The sequence below is a fragment of the Budorcas taxicolor genome, chromosome 13, assembly GCF_023091745.1.
Source record: "Budorcas taxicolor isolate Tak-1 chromosome 13, Takin1.1, whole genome shotgun sequence".
NCBI lineage: Eukaryota > Metazoa > Chordata > Mammalia > Artiodactyla > Bovidae > Budorcas > Budorcas taxicolor.
Genome location: NC_068922.1, coordinates 17,371,532 through 17,397,313, shown reverse-complemented (window position 1 = coordinate 17,397,313; position 25,782 = coordinate 17,371,532). Strand labels below are relative to the sequence as shown.

The window sequence follows — 25,782 nt, the reverse complement described above, 5'->3', positions numbered from 1 at the left end:
GGAACCTGGAATCTAAAAAAACTTGTAACTCTGGCTCAGGACGGGGGAAGAACTGCTAATGTATTGAGACTGTTCTGCATTTTCTGCATTTGCTTTGACAAATTCCTTTTGAATGCTTACGGAGGACCAAATGTTGGTCTAGAGAGAAAGTGAGCCATGTTGGGGGATCCACGTTAGATATTATACAGAAGGGCAATTAGAGGTGTGGACGGGCCCCAGAAAAGGATAATCTGAAATGGTGCTCTGGATTCCTTAAGAGCTAAGAAGAAAAGTCAACAGAGTGGATTACATACATTTAAGTCAGTGGAGTTACAGGTGAGAAAGCTGTGGGCACAGAAATACCACTGAGAGTAATAGCTTTAAAATAACTGCCAGATCCAGACTGCTCAAAAGCACCTCACGTAACTCTGCTACTCCCTGCAGTTTTGATCCTGGCGGGTCGGAAACCATAAACTGCCATCTAAAGGAGGAAGAATGGAATTAGGCAGGAAAGCTAAAGAGGACCCTGCCTGCCTTCCACCCCTACTGCTCGTGGGCATCCTGTAGTGTGGCTGAGCTGGTTAACACTGACTTTGTGTTTTTATAGTTAGAGACTGGAAATTCTTTTTAAGTACTTCGTGAGTGAAAGCAATTCTGGACTTTTTATTATTTGAGAGTAAGGTTTTTCAACGTGGGCTGGGAGAAGAACCTCTGTGAAAATTTCAAAGGGTAGTGGGAGATGGTGTTGCCTTCAAATTATATTCCATGGGTCAAAAATGGTGATTAGATACATTAACAGATTTTTGTTTGAACACTTTGGGTGATGCAATTCATAAGATATTTCAGGATCGAACTATTTGTAGTTTCCATCATAATCATGTATGGGATACATGTGTGGAAAACTAACAAAGCTTCTGCTGTCTTTGTACTTCTAAGTTTCTGTTGAAGTGTAGTTAATTTACAATGTAAAATAATTTATAAAGTATAGTTAATTTATAATATATTAGTTTTAAGTGTACAGCAAAGTGATTCAGTTTTATATGTATATATATATATATTCTTTTTCAGCTTCCTTTCCATTATAAGTTACTACAAGATACAGTATAATTCCCTGTGCTACAGAGTAAGTCCTTATTTATTTTATATATAGTAGAGTAGAAGATAGAATATGCAAGGTAGGATTGAGTGCCAGGCTAACAGTATCTTGTACATAGAAGAAGCCATTAAGTGAATAAAACAATAACTTCAAGACCTATAGCATGTGAAATTCCTTAAGGTATTATGGGTTGATTTCACACAAGAGGTATTTCATCTTTTATCAACCAGTTTCCTCCTTTCACATGTTAAAGACCAGTTGTTAGTAAACTTGAGATGTTAGTAATGTCTGTATAGCTCTCCTAGAAATTCTGAACTAGGTGATGAAAGACGCAGAGGTTGGAGAAGATGGGGGAAGAAGACAAAATAGGATTGAAGAAGATGGTTGCTAAAGGATTTCAGGAAGGACAAAAGAGACTCTTTATATTATTAGGAAATAAGCATCATTGTTCAAAAAGAAACCTAAATCCACTATAATAAAAAATATGAAATAACCGAATGATTGCTAAGAAATTTGTGAATCAAACCTTGCAAAGGCTGGTGCGGTGTTCCCTGGTGGGGAGAAAGCATAGAACCTGCCAGGTAGAAGCATGTTGTCAGTATTAACAATGCAAGGCCAAAAGGTTCACAGTTTTTAATTTTTAACTTTGGTGAAAGATAGTGTTTTATACTGTTATAGCACAAAGAAAACTAACTTGAAAATTTATCAAAACTTTGGCCTTCCCTGGTGGCTCAGATGGTAAAGAATTTGCCTGCAATGCAGGAGACTTGGGTTCGATCTCTGGGTTGGGAAGATCCCCTGGGGAAGGGAAAGGTTACCCACTCCAGTATTTTTGCCTGGAGAATTCCATGGACAGAGCAGCCTGGTAAGCTACAGTCCATGGGGTTGCAAGAATCGGACACTACTGAGCGACTAACACTCACTTTCAATGTGATTTTTTTTCCCCCCTGTTTGAGAAGTTGACAGATAGGTAAGTGCTTACCTGTGCTATGGTTTGGTTCCATTTTCTGTATGGTTTTTCATCCTTGTTAGATTTTAAGATTCTTAAGTTCATGCTGCTTCTTAGTGTCATAAAATCTCAAATCCTCATGCATAATTTGAAGAAACAGTTGTTGGAGGAAAACAGAAAGTAAAATATCTCCTTTGTTAGATTTTATTTTTAAAAATAAACCTTTTTAAAGAAAAGTGAGCTGTTAGTATGCTTCTCACTATCCTAAATCACAAAGTTCATTTATCCACCAAAGCTGTTGGTCACTGTTAGAGCTGATTATACTGTTAACATTATATTTTGTAAATACATATTTTATAAAAATTTGTGATGCCAAGGTGATAGTTTAGATTTGTGCTTAATTTGGGGGGTATTTCTTTAAATGGATAATGCTGATTTGTTTTTTTTAAGTGGGTTAACATAAATTCTCACATAAATTTTTACCAGGACTTTCAAACTATATCCTATTTCTTAGGCACCTAGTACCATCAGTATGAAGTCATCCACTTAATGGGTAAATTTGATGAGCTGTAAGACAGTGAGACTATCAAGATCCCAGTGGATTAAATTATCACAGAACTGAAGAGCAAATGTCTTGAGGCAAGATGATGAAATTGAACTGCTATCCATGTCAAGTAAGAGTAGAAAATTTCTGGTAGCCATGGTTAATTTGTGAACCAATGGTATCCTTTGATCATTAAAAAAAAAGAATGTAATTCCATAATTGTAAGCTAAGAATGTTTCAGCAATTATGTCTTTTCATTCCTTTTCTATATTTGGATTTATACTAAATTTTTTGGTCTCAAGTTTTATGTGGCCAAATGTACTGATATTTTCTAATTTCCATTTTTTTGGAAAGATCTTCTAAACATAAATAATACCACTCGTCCATATTTTCTTCTAAAATATTTAATGGTTTTTATTAAAAAGTCTAAACATGTACTAACCTGGAGTTTATTTTGGTGATACCTTGAGATGTATAGTTACTTCTTATCAGTAATTGATTTTTCCCAAACCATTTACTAATAATACATGTCATTTCTCATTGATTTGTGTAGTTTTTGTTATATTAATAAGTTCTCACCTCTATATTGTTTTCCAGTGCTTATTCACCACCAGGGCATTATTTGAATCTTAGATAGGTTTAGTAGGAGTCTTAGTTGTGGGTATTCTAGGCAACAACTTTTTAGAGGGCATCTGTTTCCATAGAAATTGGGAATGGGAAGTCTTAGGTTTCCATTGCTTGGGGATCCAGACAGCATTTGACGAAGGAAATACAGAAGTTTAGAGATGACCTAATGAAGACTCCTTGAGTATCTTGGTCCATACAAAAACACTAGAGTAAACCAAATCTTGACAACCTACCTGAAGTCCTAGTGTGTAGTTCTAATCTCCCTGCAGCTTGACAGTGGCTTTGACTCTCATTCCAGGCTGCTTCAGGAAGCGTCAAGAGTCTTTTTCAGATATCACTATAGTTTTTACTGGTCTCATAGGTCACCCTGGAGAATACTGTGGAGGCAGAAGACAAAAGATAATTTTTTGGCTGGGCTATTGTAGGAAGCAAATGCTTGGTGATCAAGAATTGATACCAGTCACATACACCAAAACCATTTGGTGTAGCTGAGCTGGATACCTCTGAGAAATATTTTTTTGTTTTCATTTTTGTTCATTGCTCTTTCATCAGTGAAAATGCTGTCCTGGAACCAGACATCATTTCAACAGGGACCTAGCCTCTCTTCAGAGTTCTTTGGTGCATTCCAGCAGCAATTTCTGCTGAAGGTCTGGACACTTGGCTTCTGAGTCACTAATCCCAAAAATTTGTTGTCAATTCATTCAGTCTACAAAGAACAAAATGGCATTAAATAGCCTCTGAAGAATAAGTATGTAAATTAGCTTGTCTTGCTGTAAAATAAGGCTGCCATACATTCAGATTTTGCTGGTGTATCTTGTGCAATGGAGGTATCTGTTCCTTTTGAATTTGGTTAATCAAAAGTCTTGAAGTCATTAAATTCAAATCATTAACAAATGGAATAGGAACTTGGTGAGTTTTGGGTTAGCCTGTTTTCTATTAACTTGTGAGCCTGCTTCTGTTTCACCCACAATACTAGGTTTAGTCCAATTGTAACTACTGGATCAATAACTATATTAAAAGAAGTTTCGGTATATACTCACCTGTTCATGCCAGTATGGATTCAACCTGTTTTGCTTTATTCCTAAGAAATGGAATAAAGATGGAAACACAAGTTGCAGACAGATGGAAACAAGGGAAAAGATTATTTAAAGTCTAGGAAATGTTAAAGAGGATGGAATAAGTATAGAGCATAAGATGCCTCATAAAAATGGAGTTGATAATATTCTGCAAGGCCATTATGATGATTACACACACTTCAGAGTGGGAAATAGATTTGGGTGAATAAAGCAAATGAACAAAGACTATTAAGAGGAAACAAAAAAGATGTCCCTAGAGTCAGACACAGCTGAGCGTGCACACACACACATTAGTTAGCAAATTATTGAAAAATCTGGCTAATAGGATTTTAGTGAAATTTAGCTATATTGAATGTTTTTTAATTTGTAGCAATGGTCTTAGACTTCAGTTTTTAAAAATGCCCATCTTGTTTGCATTTGCTTGATTTTTTACAATCTTGGATATTATCAGTATTACATCTTTCTGGTGAGATCTATACCAACAGTTTGTGGCTTCCTTAAGTACCACCAGAAACTCAACACTTTCTTCCTATGACAAGATTATAATTTTTAAAGTTCTTCATTCTGGTTGTCAAAAGAATACCCAGATATCAAAACTAATCATTCATAGATTACAGTGAAAAATCATGTACCATCACAGTAAAAATTTTAAAAAAGCCCAGATATAAATACATCAAAAGGGTATAGGATTTACATATAAAAAAAAAGCTTCCAAATGTTAATGAGGGACATAAAATAGGACAGAGAGGTAACAACTACCAGGATAACACTGATACAAGTGATTGTCAAGTTAAAATTACTTCTCTTAACCTAATTAATACAAATTTCATTGAGAATTCTCTTTAACTGGCATGGTGATTAAAAAGTCATCTCAAATAATGTAGAAATAAACATTGCTGAGAGAATGCTGGAAAGGACAAATATGGGGAGGAACTTTGGACCTATAAAGGATATTAAAATGTATTTTATATACCTATGCTAGAAGCAGCAGACCATTCAGTGGAACAGAATGGAAAACCCAGAAACAACATCAGAGTTAAAAAGTGGTATTTTAAACTAGATGAGAAAAGATGGAATATTTCGGACACGTGAATGATAATTTTTTTAAAAAGTTCTCAAATGTTACACTATGCTCCAAAGTAAATCTCGGGTTTGTTAGCTAGTTAGAATAGGGAAAAGGAGTCCAAAATGGCGGTGGCTAAAAGACAATAGAAAAGCCCGGGAAAACAAGAGAGGAAGGTCAAAGGAAGGTCCGAGGACCAAGATGAGGACTTCAGGTAGAACAGCACTCCTGACTAAGCCCAATTTGTATAGGGCAGGCCCAGGGCGAAGAAAAAAAACATAAAGGAGCCAAAGGGCCGAGAGCTATGACACTCCGAGGGGGCTTTAATGTCCGTCACTCCAAGTCTTTGTTGTGACGAGACAAAGAATCGAGGGGCATACACTCGCCTGACAGGTTGATTAAAGATTTTGGGAAAATAAAAGCAGAAAATTAAAATGAAGAAAATGTGTAGATGGAGGCTGGGCAACGGGAGGATCAGAGAGATGCGGAAACGCGGTTTCGCTTCATCTGGAGAACCTGAGTTCGTTTCCCCTAAATTTGCACTTGATAATAGCTGTTACCACAATTTCTGGAACCATGAAAACAGTTTTCCGTAGTTAAGTCACTCAGTGGTTTCCGACTCTTTGCGACCCCATGGCCTGTAGCCCACCAGGCTCCTCCGTCCATGGGATTCTCCAGGCAAGAATACTGGAATGGGTTGCCGTTTCCTTCTCCAGGGGATCTTCCCGACCCAGGGATCGAACCCAGGTCTCCCGCATTAGAAGCAGACACTTTAACCTCTTAACCACCAGGGAAGACACTTGCTAAATTTCGCTGGTCCAAGAGGGATGTGGAAAGGAATAAGCTGAGGGATAAGTAGATTTAGAGTTGTTGCATTTTAGAAGAGCCTTAAAAAAGCTCTGGGGGACAGGTTTCAGCATCCTGAAGCTCCTCGCCGCTCCAGCAAAGACGCCTTTCTCATCTGCTGTATCTTTTGTTAAGCGTCCGGAAACGCTTAGCCAAACGGCACATTAGATTGAAATGTGCCTAGCACCGCCCACAGTCAATCTCAGGCTTGAGCCGCCGGGCCTAGCACATGCGCACTGGGCAGTATGGCCCGACAAGTGTGTGCTTACAGGCTGGACCGCCTGCTTCCGAGGCGCGCAGGCGCAGTGTTTAGCGGTGTCGCTTAGCTACGACTCTTCTGGGCTCAAAGATTGGAAACCGCGGAGCTTCCCTACTGGGATATTGTGGGGGAACTGCTTAGGCTTATCTGTACCGTTAGTATTGGGTTTCGGGGACAGTGAAGAGCCGAGGGAGAGGTGAGGTGTATTTGAAGCCCGTGGGCTCTGTGATGAAGAAGATTTTTGGCTTCGGCAGTAAGAAGGGCGAGTCGCCTTTAGGCTCCTCCATCAGTCCCGGGAGAGACGGTGGTCATAGAATCAACTTCCAGCCCGGGTATCGCATCCGAGACAAGGACCTCGGAAAGATCCACAAAGCTGCCATTGTAGGGAACGTAGCCAAAGTGCAGCAGATTCTGTTGCTGGGAAAGAATGGCCTGAACGACAGGGACAAGATGAACAGGTAAGCGGGGTGGAAGGGCCTGGCAGAGGTCCCTCCTGTGAGTTTCCTCTCCAAGGCTCGCGGACACCTTCCTGGGATCCAGCGCCCTGCAGACTTTATAGGCAGCAAAAAGCCTTAGAGCTCATTTCGGACCCACTTATAATTTCCCTTATAGAGCACTTTATTGATAAGTTTTGAAGTCATTTAGCTGAATGTCGGTAATCAGTAATGAAACATAAATAGTATCTTTTTTTCCCCTTCTTCATCTTCCTTTTTGTTATGCATGGGTTAGCATGATGTACTCATGAGTAAGAGCTCTTCAGTTATATAGCTTTCAAGAAATCTGGACTCTACTGGCTCTCACATTTTTTCTCATATGATTTATGAAAATACTTCTTTATGGATCGCCTATTGTGGATCATGGCAGTGGACAGATTTCTGATGTTGTTAGCATCTTATTTTTAATGTTACACATTTTTATAACTTTAAGGTTATATATTATAGAAAACTGCATAGTGAACAAAATAACTCCCATGCCAGATCAACTTCTGGATTAAAAATTCTTAAGATACAATTCAATATCTTTTATATCAGTGTATGCCTAGGTATATATTTTCTTTGCTGAAGGACCTTAGAAGCTTTGAAGTAGGGAGCTGGCTGTGTCCTTGAATAGGAAGACATTTTCTTAGGATGTGTGGTCTTTCAGTATTTAAACCAAATCAACATATTGTGGTTTTAAAGATTTTTTGTTACATATGTGCTGTCTCAATTGTGATGAAATGAAAAGTTTTGTATAGTAGACGAAGATTTGCCCTTCTAGATGTCAAAATGTGCTGTTAAGTGCCCACAAAGTGTTCATTTACTAACAACTGAAAAGATGGATAAATGAATGGAACAGAATATAAACTACCCAAACACCCATATATATGTAAGAATTTAGAACTTGATACTGGTGACATTTTCTATTAGAAAGATAAATTATGTGTAGATGGTGGAGAAGTAACCTGGTAACTATTTAGAGAAAAGTAACTAGATTTTTATCTCACAAAAAAGCTTCAGATGGAGTATGGATCAAAAATTTTAAATACGCACAGTGAGAAAAGTACCAGAAGAAAACACAAATTCCTGTTTATACATGTTTTGTGTGTGTGCTGACACAGACCTTCTTTTTCTTTCTATTTCTGCTGGTTCTTAACCTTAATTTTCTTTTTAATTGGAGAATAATTGATTGACAATGTTGTGTTGCTTTCTGCTAAACAACATCGTAAATCAGTTGTTATATGTATACATATATCCTCTTAGTCCTGAGCCTCCCTCCCACCCCAAAGACCTTTCTAAGAATGATTTCAAAAGCAAGAATTCTGGAGTTTCCTGAGTTTTGGCACCAAAAAAAAAGGAAAAGGAAATCTGGAGGTTGATTTAAGAAACGAAAAACTTAAAACTCTCTGTAGATCAAGCTGTCTGTAGGGAAGTCGGAATAGCAGACGGGGCTTGTCTTTCTGGCACTAATAGGAATGTGGCACAGATAAAAATAATTTCTCACTTATAACTTTTTTTAGAATTCTTTTGAGACTGGTATCCTCTGACAACTTTCAGCCTTTTCGGAAGTCAAGGGAATCTTGGGAATTCCCTGGCAGTCCAGTGGTTAAGACTCACTACTGTGGGCCTGGGGTTGGATCCCTGGTGGGGGAATTAAAATCCTGCAAGCTATAAGGATATATTGTACAACACAGGGAATATAGCTATATCTTATAATAACTTTAAATGGAGTATAACCTTTAAAAATTGTGAACCACTATGTTGTGCACCTATAAAATATAATAATATACAATATACATCATTCATACTTCAACCTTAGGAAAAAAAGACCTTATGGTAATTAGATGAACAGGAAAAATGAGAAATAAACTAACAAAAATGCTACCAATTATAGCTGTAAAGACGTGAATTATAAATTTCATCCCAATGTCAGAGACGTTAAAAAGTAAGAAAATGAGGATATAAAAACCAGCGAAGTACAATGTTGTCTCTGATATTCAAAACATATTTGCAAAGGATGTGTAATAATCTTTGACTTTATTGAGATGTTGTCCTTGTAAGATAATAGTAATAAGTATGACAATATTACCTAGCAATTACTGAGCTGTTATCTGTGTGAGGAGTGGTTCTAAATCCTTTCCTTGGATCTCATTTAAGCATCATGGTGGAATTCTGTGAGATAACTACTACTCTCTCTCCATTACGTTAACGAGGAAATTGAGGTACAGAGAGGGTGAGCGGCAGCTAATAAGTGACAGAGTGAAAGTGAAGTCGCTCAGTCGTGTCCGACTCTTTGAGACCCGTGGACTGCAGCCCACCATGCTCCTCCGTCCATGGGATTCTCCAGGCAAGAATACTGGAGTGGGTTGCCATTTCCTTCTCCAGGGGATCTTGCCGACCCAGGGATCAAACCCAGGTCTCCCACATTGCAGGCAGACGCTTTAACCTCTGCACCAAATTCAAATCCAGGTTGAGCTAAATCTCGAGGTCATGCTAATTCTATTCAAGTAGATTGTTCTTTCATTAATGCGGTAAGAAGAGCTAAAACTAATATATAATGTTTTTTCTCCAGAAGGAAACAAAATATTCGTTTTAGAGAGATAGGAATAGCATGCTATTGAATGTTTTCAATCACAGGAACAATTGTTTTGAAACAGTAACATTACAGTTTCCTGAAAACTCCTCTTGCTTTCATAGGACTGCGCTCCACTTGGCCTGTGCCAATGGCCATTCAGCGGTGGTCACTCTCCTCCTGGAGAGAAAATGCCTGCTTAACCTCTGTGACAGTGAAAACAGGACCGCGCTGATGAAGGTATGAGGCAGTGAACCGTGTCCACACGAGGTGGATGTGATTTAACTACTGAGACTAAAGTGAATTCATCTCATTTAGATATAGCAAACCGGTGAAGCTTGTGGACTGTTTACTTTGAATTCCTAGAATTTACACTCTGTTTCTTGGCACAACACTGACAGGCAGTAGAATGCCAAGAAGAGGAGTGTGCGACTCTTCTGCTGGAGCATGGTGCCGACCCAAATGTCGTGGATGTCAGTGGGAACACCGCTCTTCACTATGCTGTCTTTTGCCAGAATATATCACTCGCAGCAAAGCTGCTTTCCTACGATGCCAATATAGAAGCCAGGAACAAGGTATAACTCAACTAACTTTATTTACAAAATATTTGTGAAGCATTTTTTTACATCTACAACTGTTTTATTTATAACAGAATGTAAATAGGTAAACTGAATAGTGTCCATCAAGCGCTGTTACTATGGAAACAACTCCAAGGCCAGTGCAGGGGTGGGGGATGTATGTGTGTCCACAGAGAGGGCAAAGCTGTGTCTCCCAGCCAGCCGTCTACCCTAGAAGGAAGATTTCCCATCAGAACGTGCCCGGGAGTGGGTGGTAGGCTCAGAGCCCACAGATGATGAAGGCCTGGGGGGCAGTGAAGCAATGTGAGGAGTGGCTGCTTCCAGGGTCTCAGGGAATGGGTGGGTGCCCCTTTGGGTGGGTGGGAGGAAGAAGGAGACCCAGTGCCCATGAGGGGGAGCAGGGTGAGTGCAAGTGGGCCTGGGAGGCAGCAGGCCTGGAGCCCTGAGCCCTCCAGGACCCCGGTTCTGAGATCCGGCCAAGAGGGTCAGGTCATGTTTGACTGCCAGCAAGGGCGTTCACTTGTGCTGGTGACCGCTTGGTTCGCTATGTACACCTTGGGGTCTCCCGTGCTCAGCCCTGGGGAGCTGCTTGGTGGGGCTGCATCTGTGCATGTGGAGCTGGTGGTGGTGAAGCCGCCGCTCGTTCTTTCTCCAGGACACATGTGACGTCCTGCAGCTGCAGCCCCGCCAGGAACGCCCTCCACTCTCACAGGTGGGCTCAGTTTTCAATGTTTGAAAGCCACAGCCTTCCCTGAATTAAAATATTTTGAAAGAACTTAATTGTCTAAGATTTCACTTTATACATATTTCTGAAGAAGTATTAGAGAGTAAAGCATTCATTCATGTGTTTATGGCAGATATTTGTGGTAACACTGCACTTGTTAAAGGTAAAACTTTCCAAATACTTTGCCCCCCACTGAAATTTTTTTGATTGGCAGAAAAATACAGTTAAGCAAAATTTACCTTAGAAATAGACTTTGTCTTTAAACTCACATAACATAAGCATTTTACAACATAATAGACATGTCGCTGTTGTTAACAAATTCCTATTTTATAAAAATGATTTATATAAAAATGATTTCTCTCCTATTGCCCAAGGCTTAAGAAAGTAAAGGAAAAGGGAAAAGGAGAGAGCAGGTGAAAAATGTAGGTCAAGTTGGAATTTTGGCCATTGGGAAATGCCAAAGAGTTGTATTTTTTTTTTTTTAATGTTTATTTACTTGGCTGTGCTGAGTCTTAGTTTCACCATGTAGGATCTGGTTTCCTGACCAGGGATTGAACCCAGGCCCTACACTGGCAGCCTGGAGACCCAGCCACTGGACCACCACAGAAGTCCTGAGATTTTTGTTTTTGTCTTTTTTTCCCTTCAGTTTATATATTTTGGTAAGGCTTTTCAGTTTTCAGGGATACTAGTTGTTATTTTGAGAAAGAGAGTGAGTGGATGGTATAGTAGCCTATATATCAATTTTAGGAGGAATTTGAGGAGATCAGACTGGCAGTGAACAGGTGGTGATTAAGTGGGAAGTGATTAACTGACATCTTATCCTGTTCTGGCAGAAACACCCACTTAGATAAGAGCCTAGACTCTGCTCTCCAGTCTAGAATGTCTTGATGGAAAGTAAGTGGTTTATAAATAGTGAGATCAGCGTGCCTTTTGAGTTTACTAGTCCCTGTTCTGGAGGAGGCAATGGCACCCCACTCCAGTACTCTTGCCTGGAGAATCCCATGGATGGAGGAGCCTGATGGGCTGCCATCTATGGGGTCGCACAGAGTTGTTCACGACTGAAGCGACTTAGCAGCAGTAGCAGCAGCAATAGTCCCTGTTCTACCAGTGTTTACCCAGGAAAATTTCATGCTGTTTTGATGAGTTCTGCCTCTTACACTTTTCTTTTTTATTCAAATCCTCAAGTAAGAGAAGGAATTGGCCACGTGGGCAAGAGATGAGAGTGGAGTGTTGCTGCACTAATTCTTGGCTAGTCTCTGCTGGTGAAAACCACAATCACTTGGGAAAACTTATAAAAAACATTTACAAGCCTAGGCTGTTCCCTGAAGATTTTGATGGAATAAATCGAGGAAGGCCTGGGTGTGTGTATTTAGAACTGTTTTCTTGAGATTCTGATATGATCTGTGGTGAACAACTATGGACTGAATAAGTGTAATTTCTAAATGCACCTATCTCAAAAATAAGTAATCTCTAGAAGAGTTGGAGTTTGATCAGTGCTAGCTACTTCCATCAGCTCCTTCCTTTGCAACAGTATTAACCTGACTTTTTCTCTGCCTGTGAGTAAGAAGTTAAAAGGAATATTATTGGCAATATCTATTGGCTTGAATGATAACTCCTTTTCCTTCCAACCACTAATTATTCACTCGCACTCAGTCTTCAGAGATTTGCTCATGGTGAAGTCAGTTCATTTGTAGAGTCTGACCCTTTCAGGATTTTGCACCTTCTGTTTTCATCCAGGTCATTAGGTCAACAGATATTTGTTACCAACAGGGTTTTCCTGACTGCAGTAATAGTAACTCATGAGCCTTCTTTTGGTGTCACAGGACAGACTCTTGCAGTGTGTCTGTTAGATTTGCTGAGCCCTGGCATAAGCAATATGAGAGCTTTAAACATCAAAACCCATGAAGTTAGTAACAGTATAAATGGGAATTGTTTTGATGATTTAGTTTCAGCAGTCTTAGGAACTGAATATCCATTTGATTAACAATCTAGAGGAATTCTAGAGATAGATTGTAGTTTCAACAGGCAGTGGAAACGTTTTTGAAGTGGAATTATGATTTTAAAAAAAATTATGTTTAATTGAATTATGAGCCTTAATAGCAATTTTTATTATGTGTTGGGCCTACTTTTTGTGAAACACATGATATGAAGAAGGGACGGTTTCACATACAAATACTTGCTTTATTCCCACCTGTTTGGGAACAGCAGACGTCAAACCACAAGTGGGCCATCGACCAAGCCTGGCCCTTGGATATGTTTAGTTTACCTCCGCAAATTGAGTCAACATTTAAAATTTAGGAGACTCATGCAGAAGTCTGCATTTCAGGCTTCTCAAAGAACCAAATCTGGTCCCCCTTGAGCCCATTCTACTGTTTGGTCAGTATGCAGAGGCTGCCCCTTCTGTATGGAGCATCTGTTCTCGGATTTGCTGGCCTTACCTGGCTTTTTCACTTACTCAGGTCACCAACTTGCCCTCCATAAGCATTTGAGTTTCCAATTCTTGTTTTATAGTTTATTTTGATAATTATTTCAAGATTTTGGAGACACTCTGATTAATCTGTAATTGATTTCATATTTTAAAAGAATTTCTTAAGAATGAGATTGAATTTTTCAAAGTAGAAATTATTAGTTGGTGTTTTGGAAAAAAAAAACAACTCTTTTTCTTTGCATGTTCATATAGAGAGTAATATTCCCATTGGAATGTCTGTAAACCTTGTGAGGTTACTCATCATCATCCTTGGATCGGTTATACATGCTACAGATAATAATATATATTTCTGCCTCAGCATTGTTCCTAAAATATGCTGTTGATTTAGTAGTTAATTGATTTTCTCTGGAGGAGTGTTGAGAGTAGTAATAGAGCAAGTGAATACTACGATATCCCTGATAAATAGTATGATAGGAGCAAAGATCCCTGGAACCAGTAAATGTTGGAAGTGAGTTTTAGAGAATGACTCTGTAGTTAGTCTTTTGAAGAGGTAGAGGAGGAGCATTTTATTTATCATTTTTTTAAAAGACATATTTGACTGCACCGGGCCTTAATTGTGGCACATGGGATCTTTAGTTGAGGCATGTGGGATCTAGTTCCCTGACCAGGGATGGACCTGGACCCCCTGCATTAGGAGCTGGAGTCTTAGCCACTGGACCACCAGGGAAGGCCCAGAGGAGGAGCATCTTCGAGAGAAAGAAGGCTCACAGGAGGATAAGGAAGAGGGGGCTTCCTTTTATTTGCTTTCTGAATTCTGTGTTTAAGTTCAGAGAAGCTATTGCATGATTTCAAAGTTCAGCTTTGAAATAGGTTAACTGTGTACATTAGAAATGGTTTTCCCTGTTTTACAGGATGACCTCACACCGCTGTCACTTGCTATAAGTGAAAGGAAGCAGCAAATGGTGGAGTTTTTAGCAAAGAAAGAAGCAAATATACATGCGGTTGATAAGATGCAAAGGTACCGTTCTTTTTCTTTTTAAAAACCTTTGTGCTGTTCTAAGGTGGTAACATCAAGATTAAATTAATAAAAGGATTAATTTGTAATCAACACATCATCAGGCAGGTAGAAAATCAATTATTCTGACTGGGAATCATGAACAACAATATATAGCAGGAATAGATAGCAGGATTCATATTCCTTTGTAATATTGACTGATGTCATATGCATCTGGTTCCCTTTTTTTTCATTGATCTTGTAGTCGCTGAGGGATTTCATATTAGTTTTATTAGCTTTATAAAATATGGATTCTGCTTTTTTAGTTTATCTTATGACACAATATTGAATTTCTTAATTCTTTTATGATAATTCTTTAATCTCTGCTTTGTGTATACTTTTCCTTAAAATTGCATACTGAACATTAAAGACTTGCTTTTGTCTTTTGGATGACTCTGCTTTCAGTTACTTTCTTAGAAGAATGCTGATGTTATTAGTGACAACTTCTTAGTTCTCATATATGTTTGTAGCTCAGCCACTGTTGCAAAGCACCAGCATCCAGTTCTGGCAGCTGGGCCTCCTAGCCTCCCCCTCACACTCAGAAACCTTATGTGGAGCCCACGTGTAAGCCTAGATCTAAACCTCGATCTTCACAATGAGGTGTCCATTGAGGCTGTTATTTATCTTTTCTGCTAGCAGATAGCAGTGCAGACCATTTTAGGCTGTCAGGGAGGTTCAAGTGCTCCTGCAGGAATTGAGCGGGCTTCCCTTTCTCCTTTGTTTCTAGACCTGAACCTCAAGGTGGCTTTCTGTCCTGGGGCAGGAAGGGCGTACCTTTTCTTAGGTCATAAGTTCCCTGTCATCCTTCCCAGAGTATTGGGTGCCAGCTTGCCTGAGAGTCCATAATGATGATTGGCCCCTCATGGGCCAATCTGTTTCCTATAATAATGAAAATCTTCCAGAGGATTTATATGTGCTTCAGCCTTAAACATTTTCAGTGAAGTGAAAGTGAATGTCGCTTAGTCATGTCCAACTCTTTGTCACGCCACAGACTACACAGTCCATGGAATTCTCCAGGCCAGAATACTGGAGTGGACAGCCTTCCCTTCTCCAGGGGATCTTCCCAACTCAGGGATCGAACCCAGGTCTCCTGCATTGCAGGCAGATTCTTTACCAGCTGAGCCACAAGGGAAGCCCTTGTTTTCAGAGTCTGCCTCATAAGGAACTCATTCACCAGAAATCCCTAAGTCTCAGTCAAGTAAGTTAGTTGGAATTAAGTGAGATAAGCCCTGTCCAGGACTTGCCAGTATTCATTCTAAGAGTAGGGTTATGTCTTCCAGGTAAAACGAAGATGAGCGTGGAGATTAGACATCATTCTCAGAAAGATCTATATGGTTCAGAGTTTGAGTAGGTAGAGAAGGAAGAGTAGTGGTCCAGGCCAGGTCTTGATTGTGATTAGTGTTCTACTCTTGGTGTAATTAGCTGCAATAATTGGAGACAATTATGTTATCTAATGTAGTGAGTTTTTGTACTTTATAAATAAATTTAGGTTCAAATTATACAATAGCTGAGATTCTCTAACTTACAAACCACAAAGAACAGCTAATCACCATAATTAACAGTTTCCTGTAACACTTGAATGTTAAAGGTATGAAAAAACACACATTAGATTTTATTTGGAATTCCAAAGTAGTTCCAGCAATAAAGTTCTAGACCAAATTATTCCATTCTTTGACTGTTTCTCCAAGCATTTTGGGAGTATATTATCTCATTAAATCCTCTTAATCCCCTTGTGAAATAAGGCAGTAAGATCCCAGTTGTATAGAGGAAGACTGAATTGAGAAGTAACTTCTCCAGAACGAAGAGCAGTTGGTTACAGAGCTAGGATTTCTGAGTTCAAGAGAGTTTTCATATGCCAAGTTAACTCTAGTTATTTTACTGAGTTATACTGCCTTTAGTTCATGAGTGCTTCTTTTTCCTTTTTGTTCTCCTTTAATTACATGCTAAATAAAAGTTTGTAGAACTTAGAAACTTGAAATATATGGGACAATTGAAGTTTTGATATTATTTGTGACATTTTCTGAAATAGTCTAAGACTTTGGTAGTTGTTTTTCATATTTGTGTTAAAATATTATCACATTTTTAATACATAGTACTCGCCAACTGATTTCTGAATATAAAGAAGAGAGACCTAAAACTCCTCCTGAAAACAGCAACCCAGGTAAGTCATCTGACAATGAATTACTCTTGGTGATGCTACCATAGATAAAATAGGAATGAGCAACTTTTAATGATGAAAGAGCAATGAAAAAGCATATGTAATTTGCATGTGTATTTTATTTTTAAAATTAATTTCTTAATAGTCTAGTATTCCGAATTGTTTAAGAAGTTAATTGTAGGGTAACTTAAAATCAGAGACTGTATTATCTTAAAACAAATCCATGTATTTAATCATGGCCCCTAAAATCCTATATTAGATTTTCTTGCAGATAGAAAAAACTTTTTAAGTTAGTATGATATATGTTTTCTGTATAATCATATTATACCAAATTAGACTTCTTATAACTTTAATTTTTACAAATGGTTTGCAGTTAGTGAATGAATAGTTAGTAGTTCCTGTGTAGTGAGTAATCTCACTAAAAAAGTTACCATCATTACAACTGGGAACCTCAACAATACCTTCCTGGTAGGATACCAAATGATAAACAATAAGAACTACAAAGCTGAGCCAGTGTGCAGAACGCCAGGAAGCGATTATTTTTGAAAGGTACCTACCAATAGTACAGGAGACAGAAAAACAGTGCCTGGCTGAGAACCAGTTATTTTGCCTATTGTTGGACCAACAAGGTCTCTATTACCGACTTCATTCCTTACAGATCCAAGAAGAGTGAGATAGATTGACTTCATTAGAACCAGATGTTTTCATCTGTGTATTGGATAATTGTCATGACAGTATAGTTTTTTTAGAAGAAGATGTTCTCTTGCCATTAGTTAAAAGATTATTGTATAAAATATTCATATAGATCAAATTGGGACTCTGCAGACTCTAATAAAAGCACAAAAACACATCACATTAACAAAAACACCACATGGCCCCTTGATGTGGCATCTAGCTCATTGCATAAGCTGTCTGAGGACACCTTTAACCTAGTAGACCTCTGTCTAATCAAAGACGGCTTCCCAAGTGTCTCAGTAATACAGAATCTGCCTGCCAATGCTGGAGATGTGGGGTTGATCCCTGGGTCAGGCAGATTCCCTGGAGAAGGAAAGGGCAACCCACTCTAGTATTCTTGCATGGAAAATCCTATGGACAGAAGAGCCTTGTGGGCTATAGTCCATGGGGTCACAAAGAGTAGGACATGACTCAGTGATTTAACAACAGCAACATCCATCAAAGAACTTCTGTAGATTGGTTTTACACATTAGAGGAGGCACAGAGATGACATAGAGTCTCGGTCTTCAACATACTCAGAATAGAATAGAGTTGTCCCTGGTTAATTTCTGTATTTTTATAAACAAAATTTTCAAAGAAAACATTCTTATTTATTTGTTCATTTGTTCACTGAAGAAATCATTGTATGTCTTTTATGTACTAAGCATTGTTCTGATGTCACAGAGTGCAAACATTTAAAAATCACTGCCCCTGCCCTCCAGGCGCGAGCTTGCAGGACTCCTCGCCCCATGGAGTCACTGCATGTGAGCCATCCCTCCAGCATCAGATCATGACAACACGTGTGAAATGTCCAAGAGCACCAGAGTCCATCACTGCCTCCCTCCTTCCATCCCTCCCCTTGTTCATCAGCTTTGGATCTCATGATGTATGCCTTCCAACCTGAAAAAGCATGATTTCTATCAGCATTTGTCATATAATGGGGAGGATTGATATAATGATATCCCTCACTAGTACACAGGACTGTTTGGATCATCGTGCTGTGTGTGGTCCAGATACTCTTGAACAATGGAAGGACATAGTCTTAAGAGATTATACTTTTAAAATATATTAGTGTGTATATATATATGTATATTTAAAACTTAAAAAAAAAAAGTTCAGCTTATGTGTACCCTACTGCCTGCTCACCACTACAAGTCTAGTCCCCATCCTCACCACCCAGTTGACCCCGTTTACCCCTTTGCCCTCCCCCACCTTCCTTTCAAGAGATTATTCTTTCTAAACCTAGACTCACTGCATCTTTCATACTTGCATCTGGAAAGAGGGCCAGGAAAGACTTTGTTTCCTATGTTTTACCACGCTCTGAAGTTCAGTGCCTGTAGACCAAGCTTCCCTGTGAGTGGGTGTTTTCATCTTGAACTGAAGAGCCAGGGAAGTTGTGTTGTGTCCCAGCAAGACACCTGTTCCTCTGTTCACTGCTCCAGGCGATGGAAGTCCAGAAATATTGTGCTGTTTAAGCGTGCTATTGTCAGTTTATAGTACTGATTCTATTAATGGTATAGTATAACTTTCTGTCAGTCTTCTAGAGTTTGGTTAGGAGTATGGTCACTGTAAACAGCCCTTCTTTCTTCTTTTTTTTGTTTTGCATTTGATGATATAAAGGAGAGGAGTGAGTCTTAGGCATTAATGGCCTGCGAGTATAGTACAATCACTATTCCCTCTAGTGTGGTCTCCAGGTGTGCTCCCTAAGGAATACTTTTAAGCAGAGCATCAGTCTTGAGGTTTTAATAGTCTGTATTTTTCTTTTGTTGATTTAAAATGTGTCTTACTTTTTTCTTTAATAGAGGATGAGAGTTCTGAAGAAGACTCTTTAAGCAGGTAGGATTTTATGGATGTTTTAAAATTGTATGTTTAAGTAAGGGAACACAGAAAAGAGAAACTAATGTTTGTTGAGCGTTCTACTCTGACTTCACTTTCACTTTTCACTTTCATGCATTGGAGAAGGAGATGGCAACCCACTCCAGTGTTCTTGCCTGGAGAATCCCAGGGACAGGGGAGCCTGGTGGGCTGCCGTCTATGGGGTCGCATAGAGTCGGATACGACTGAAGCGACTTAGCAGCAGCGGCAGCAGAGTCATCACAGCAGCTTTGTAAAGTAGCTGTGTCCTGCTTTTACTTAATTAGCTACCTGTGGTTCAGGAGGTTGATGAACTGACCCGTGATTGCGTGGTTAAAATGAGTTGACCTGTGATTTGACAGCTGGCCTGCTTGGCTCCCACGTCCACTCTCGTGTCCCTCAGCAGAGACTGAGAAGTACTGTGTAGCATATAAGTTAAACATATAAATTAGTTCTTTGATTTCTGTACATTTTAAGTTTCAGACATTGCCGAGAACTACTGTTCCAGAGTAAAGGGGTGGGGTGGGGCCGTCTCAGTAAGTGGTTTCGCTGCTGAAGGACCAAGACGGCCATTTTTGATGAATGCCGTTTATTTAGTCTTTGAACTAGGAACAGAGAATGCAGAAGGAACAGCATGTCTTTCCACTTTGTTTCAAGTCATCAGGTTTATTCCAGTTTGGGCAAACGAGTTATGTCAATCCACCAATTTGATTTTCAGTTCAGTTATTGGGACTTTTGGTGAAACCAAATTATGCTCAGGCTCTGCCAGTGCATTGGCTCTCACTGTATGTCTTGGAAACTAACCATGAGTCTGAACTAGGTATTTCAATAGTTGGGAGAGATAGAAGCAGAAATAGGTAATTAAAAACCTTTTAGAGACTTCCCTGGGCTTGCAGTGGTTAAGATGGTCAATAAGACTTCTCCTCCCAGTGTAGGCAGTGTGGATTCGATCCCCGTTCCGGAAGCTAAGGTCCCACATGCCTAAGTTCAGAAAGCCAAAACGTAAAATAGAAGCAGCACTGGGACAAATTCAAGAAAGACTTTAAAAGTGGTCCACATCAAAAAATATTTTTTTTAGAAAAAAAGCTTTTTTAAAACAGAGACCAAGTTTTAATTATGTCAAGAAACTTCATTTAATATGCAGATACGAAATACACAGAAAGAAAAACACCAATACAGTATACTAACGCATATGTATGGAATTTAGAAAGATGGTAACGATAACCCTGTATGCGAGACAGCAAAAGAGACACAGATGTGTAGAACAGTCTTTTGGACTCTGTGGGAGAAGGAGAGGGTGGGATGATCTGGGAGAATGGCATTGAAACATGTATAATATCATATATGAAATGAGTCGCCAGCCCAGGTTCAATGCATGACACAGGATGCTCAGGGCTGGTGCACTGAGACTACCCAGAGGGATGGTACAGGGAGGGAGGAGGGAGGGGGGTTCAGGATGGGGAACACGTGTATACCTGTGGCGGATACATGTTGATGTATGGCAAAACCAATACAATATTGTAAAGTAATTAACCTCCAATTAAAATAAATAAATTTATATTAAAAAAATGCGCAGATAGCCAAACTTTCACTAGTTTTTTGGTTTAAAGAAATGAACTCACTCATTTCTGTTGTATATGTTTTTGCTCTAAAGGTTTTCCAACAAACCTGGTGTTGATTCATGGCCTACATCAGATGATGAAGACTTAGATTTGGAAACCAAGGTAAAGTGCTCTCTTCTGTAATTAGTTTTTCTGCTCTGAATTTAGTTTCATATAGCATTTACTCTTAATATTCAGCAGTGGTGTCCCTCTCACTGTTTTATGTTTGTAATGGAAAGTTGGTGAGAGCAAACCATTTTATAAAAATATGACTAGTTGACGTTTTTTTCTTTTTACTTTAGTAAATACCGAAAAGTGAAAGTGAAGTCTCTCAGTTGTGTCCGACTCTTTGCGACCCCATGGACTGTAGCCTACTAGGCTCCTCCGTCCATGGGGTTTTCCAGGCAAGAGTACTGGAGTGGGTTGCCATTTCCTTCTCCGGGAGATCTTCCCTTCCCAGGTGTTGAACCTGGGTCTCCTGCTTTGTAGGCAGATGCTTTATTGTCTGAGCCACCAGGGAAGTCTCAAATACTGAAGGTGGAGTGAAGAAAAAAAATGGGTTGGAAAATACATAGAGACAGGAAAATCGTATTGGGAAAAGCTTTCTTACAATGGAGGAAATACAAAATTTGGTCAAGGATATAGAGTCTTACTGTGAATTTTAAACCATACTGACTTGACTTTTATAATACTCGTAGTGGATACAATTACTTACTGTAATAATCATGGAATCTTCCTGGAACTTTTCAGTTCCAAAACTATATAGTTTATATCATCTAGTTTTTTTTCTACTCTTAGACACTATTTTGGTTTCTTAGAACTGTTAGGAGGGTGCTTTTTTTGTTTGTTTCTTTCTCTGTTTCTGTCTTTGGCTCTGCATTAAAACTAAAGTAAAATAGTTGTAATTATGGAAATTTAGAAATTAAAAAATCTGTTTCTCAAAATCCATATTATAAAGGGATTCCACTGTATTTTCTAAAACATTCCATTAAGAAGATATTCCCAATTGTTCATCTCATTGAAGAACCCATGTTTTGCCTAAAATAATAACCAGCTGTAGAAGCACAGGCTTTTAATAACCATAAGATAAAACTTACAACTTCAGATATTTTTTGTATTGTAGTAAAAAAAAAAAAGGGCACTGAAAGTCCTTGTGTCATATTCTAAAATTTCAGATTTCAGACATTTTGTATTATTGTTATTTAAATATTCACCTTATAGCCCCTGTGTCAGTATAAACGAGTGGAGTTCAGGAAACAATTGTGCATCTCCTGGAGCGTATAACATACATCTCAAATGTAAGAACCATTTTAATAGTTTTTGAATGTGAATAAATGAAGAGACAAATGGAATCCTACGTAATATTACAGCTAATATACATAATATAGCAGTTAAATCTGTTTGAATTCTAAAAATATGACTCAAATTTAGATTCTCTTTTTAATATTTAGGATGTAGAAGTTCAGTTATGTTGAGGAAGGAGGTCCTGCACAACAAGAAAATAAATAAGAAAAACGTGATAAAAATGTTATTGTATATTTTTCAGTGTTGTCCAACTGGGAGCTGAGAATTTTAGATTGCTATTTCTTGACCTTCTTTTTAGCTCCATCTTGTATTCCATTAATTTTTTCTTTTCAAACAGTATATTCTCCTTAGAATTCTGACTACCAGTCCTTGTTCCCAGTGAAATGTTAGGAATATTTCTTTATCAGTTCCTCTCTAGTAATATTTGACAGCATTCAGGTAGTGATAGATGATCATGTGCAGCTAATTGAATGACTTATTTTATACTGGCAAAATTGGACTCTTTATTACAGTATTATTTATAAACAGTTTTAAAGTAATATAAATTACTATTATTAGGGGTACACAATGAACAAAAGCCTCTGTTTTAAATATATGTTTTATATACAATTTATGTTGATATTTTCATAAAACTTGAACATTGTAGATATATAATTTATGTATTAATAAAAATATATAAAGCACAGACTTTGTTCATAGTGTATCCTTAACAATACTGATATATTACTGATTTATTATATATAAATTCTAAATACATATGTTTTTCCACATACCTCATTATATTTATGCTTTTCTTTTTTTTCCCTTAAGTTTGTACTTCACTAGGCATGTTTCACTTTTTCCTTTCTTTTTCCTCCCCTACCTTTTGTCATTTTTAATATTTCCTGTTAACCTAATTTTTCGTTGCAGAATACATTTCTTCAGTGTCTGTTCTTTGACTCCATCTCTCTCTGCCTCTATTGTTAACATGTTTGCTTATGGCTTTCTGTTTAGAGTGTTTGTGGCTTTCATTCATGATCATTGCCCTACAGGTTTAATATTTTTTTCACTCTTTCTTAGAATGAACTGAATTTAAAAAAATCATGTGTCTTTAGCTCTTTGACAAACAGAATAGAAATAACTTTTCCTGTTTGCAGTTCTAACCCATCTAAATAAGGTTCTGCTAAAAACTAAACTTTCATATTTCCCTTCCCAAGCGATAATTCATGCATATAGAAATCATGCAAGTAAATTTCAAAATATAGCAACTAATTTAAATAGCTTAGTTTTTCAGACATAGTACTCTAAAGTATTGGGGATAAATTTTTATTCTAGAACATTTTGGTAGAGAAAGTAATCTAGTGGGTGTCACAGTATTTGTATAGCAGTATATTAGGGGTAAGGAGAGGAACATCCAGGGCTTCCTATGTCATCTGTCATACTCCTTACCCTGTGAGAAGGTTAGTCAGTGGCAGAACTGGGACTTGAATCCACATCTGAATGACTCCAGAGCCTGTGCTCTTTGTGTTAGATCATAGAGTAATGGGGGATGTTATAATTATTTTATTAAATTTGACTCTTATTATTCTTAAAGTTCTTATTTTCTTCTCCAGAATGTCCTGAAACCAAACTTAACAAAGCTAATGAGTGCTTCTCAGCAATCCAAAAGAAACAGTAAGTTATCTAAGACTGTCCTCCTGGTGACAATTATTCACTGATTTGAAATTCAATTCAATTATTCACTGATTTGAAATTACAGATGTTCTCATGTACTCTCCCTTGTTTTCACTGTAGTAGAAGCAAAATGTGGCATTGTGAGAGCAGAGAGTACCACCTTGTCTGAGGGCAATAATTCTGATGGTGAAATTGAAGATGTGGTTGAAACTGTTCCCGAACCATCACCTGGAGTCCGGGGCTTCTCTCATCCCGCCTTCCCATCGCCTGAGCCTCTTCCACAACCTCTCAAGTCTCTCGCGGGCCTTGGTCTCACAAAGGCAAGTTGTTTTGTTTGTAACTGTTTTTTCCCTGTACTTTTTCACATGCCATTCGCATGTCATGTCCCCTTATGTGACACAAGGGATCTTACCATAGAAATGGCAGCCTTGAAAGTCACGATACAAAATGGTGTGATAATAGGAGCAATATATGCACATGATTCAGATTTATAAATGCTGGCATACTAAGTATGCCCTTATGAAAGAAAAGCATTACCAAGCAATTAGGAAGAACAGCTAGATGTGTATGGACATGGGGAGGGGGATGAAGGGGAAGAATTCATTTAAGAAGGACAAGATGAATATGAAATGGAATGAGGGTCAGGATGAGACAGATTATTACACAAACACAACAGAAATAGTGGGGGTATGTCAGACGAGGAACTCTATGTTATAAATATGAGAAGAATTATTTCAAATTCAACTGAAGAGGAGACAGTGAGGTCATGAAAAAGCAATGCTCATACTCTTTTGAATGACATATAGCTGATTTTTATGAAGAACTGAAAGAAAATTTGTTCCTTACCTTTTTTGGTGGTTGTTTTTGAGGTTGGTAGTGGTTCTTGTTTTTTTTAATTGCAATATAATCAATTTACAATATTGTGTTAGTTTCAGGTATACAGCAAAGTGTCTTGGTTATACTTATATATGTACATATGGCTTCCCTGGTGGCTCAGTTGGTAAAGAGTCTGCCTGCAGTGCAGGAGACCTGGGTTCAATCCCTGGGTCGGGAAGATCCCCTGGAGAAGGAAATGGCAACCCACTCCAGTATTCTTGCCTGCAGAATTCCATGGACAGAGGAGCCTGGTGGATTACTGTCCACGGGGTCACAAAGAGTCGGACACAACTGAGGGACTAACACACACACATATGTATATGTCTATATTGAATATAGTTCCCTCTGGAAGTTCATTTCAGTTGGAAGTGATTTGTCTTTTTAAACAAATTCTCACTTTCAAAGTAATGAAGTGATGTCTTCTATTTAATATAGCAAAACTTTAGTTCATAGACAATTCAAGGTGAGTTCTGTTTTAGGCCTTAGCAGATTTATTATGATTTAAGAATTTTTGGCCTTTCTCTTTCTTGTGGTTTCTAACTTACTGTTTGATAAATACTTAAGGTACTTAACTAATTTATTGTACTGTTTGGTATAATCTTGGTGGTGTTTTAGATCTTTTTGAAAATAAAGAGGAAATAAATAAGGATTTTATCTAGTCTTTTTACTAAAGTTATAATTTATAATTATATAAATGAGGTTCTTACTCTTCATTAAATGAGAAAATTTTCAGCTGCAATAGTTTTAAAGAAAAAATGTAGAACTTTTTTTTGCTGAAGAGATTCTGATTTGTCTTTAATATCTACATGTAATGGCACTTACAGTAAATGAATGAAATCACAATTTATGATTTTTTTTTCTAATACAGACTACTTGTTATTATAAAGTCACAAGGAAAGAAAAATTACCAACAGAGTTTAAAAATTATCTCTGGAAGATAATTTTTTACTTTTTGAAATATCCCTAGCCATATGTATACTCCATGTTATTCTTAAGAAATTTTATATTAACTTCAGTATTTATAGCTATTAAACTAGCCTGTCAATTCTTTGTTATATATATGAAACTAACATATAAATTCTTTTGTATCCAAAACTCAGAAATTGTGGTTACTTGATTTTTTTGGTTTGTTTGTCCTTTCCTGATATGAAGTTTGAGTCCTGCTTGATAATCATAGATGTATTTGAAAAACCTTTATATCTCCAGCTTGAATAATCATAATTTTACTACTATTTTTAATATCTAGATCATTCCTTCAATCTTTACCTACTATTCCAGAAGGCACAGAAAGGAAATTAGAGTTAGTGTGCTGTTTACAGGGAAATAAGAAGAAAACCTTGTGAATTTTCA

At 38.0% G+C, this 25,782-nt stretch overlaps 1 protein-coding gene across 1 annotated transcript in view; it reads left to right on the top strand.

Moving 5' to 3' along the window:
• Positions 1-6,667: 6,667 nt before the first annotated feature.
• The window catches only part of LOC128058390 (ankyrin repeat domain-containing protein 26-like), a 71,092-nt gene continuing 51,977 nt past the window's right edge, over positions 6,668-25,782 (top strand). Inside the window, exons 1-9 of the mRNA XM_052650832.1 lie at positions 6,668-6,897; positions 9,613-9,727; positions 9,889-10,062; positions 14,129-14,235; positions 16,365-16,432; positions 18,946-18,979; positions 20,652-20,721; positions 23,496-23,556; positions 23,677-23,876. Of these exons, the coding sequence (XP_052506792.1) occupies positions 6,668-6,897; positions 9,613-9,727; positions 9,889-10,062; positions 14,129-14,235; positions 16,365-16,432; positions 18,946-18,979; positions 20,652-20,721; positions 23,496-23,556; positions 23,677-23,876 (1,059 nt within the window). The remainder of the gene's footprint in view (positions 6,898-9,612; positions 9,728-9,888; positions 10,063-14,128; positions 14,236-16,364; positions 16,433-18,945; positions 18,980-20,651; positions 20,722-23,495; positions 23,557-23,676; positions 23,877-25,782) is intronic.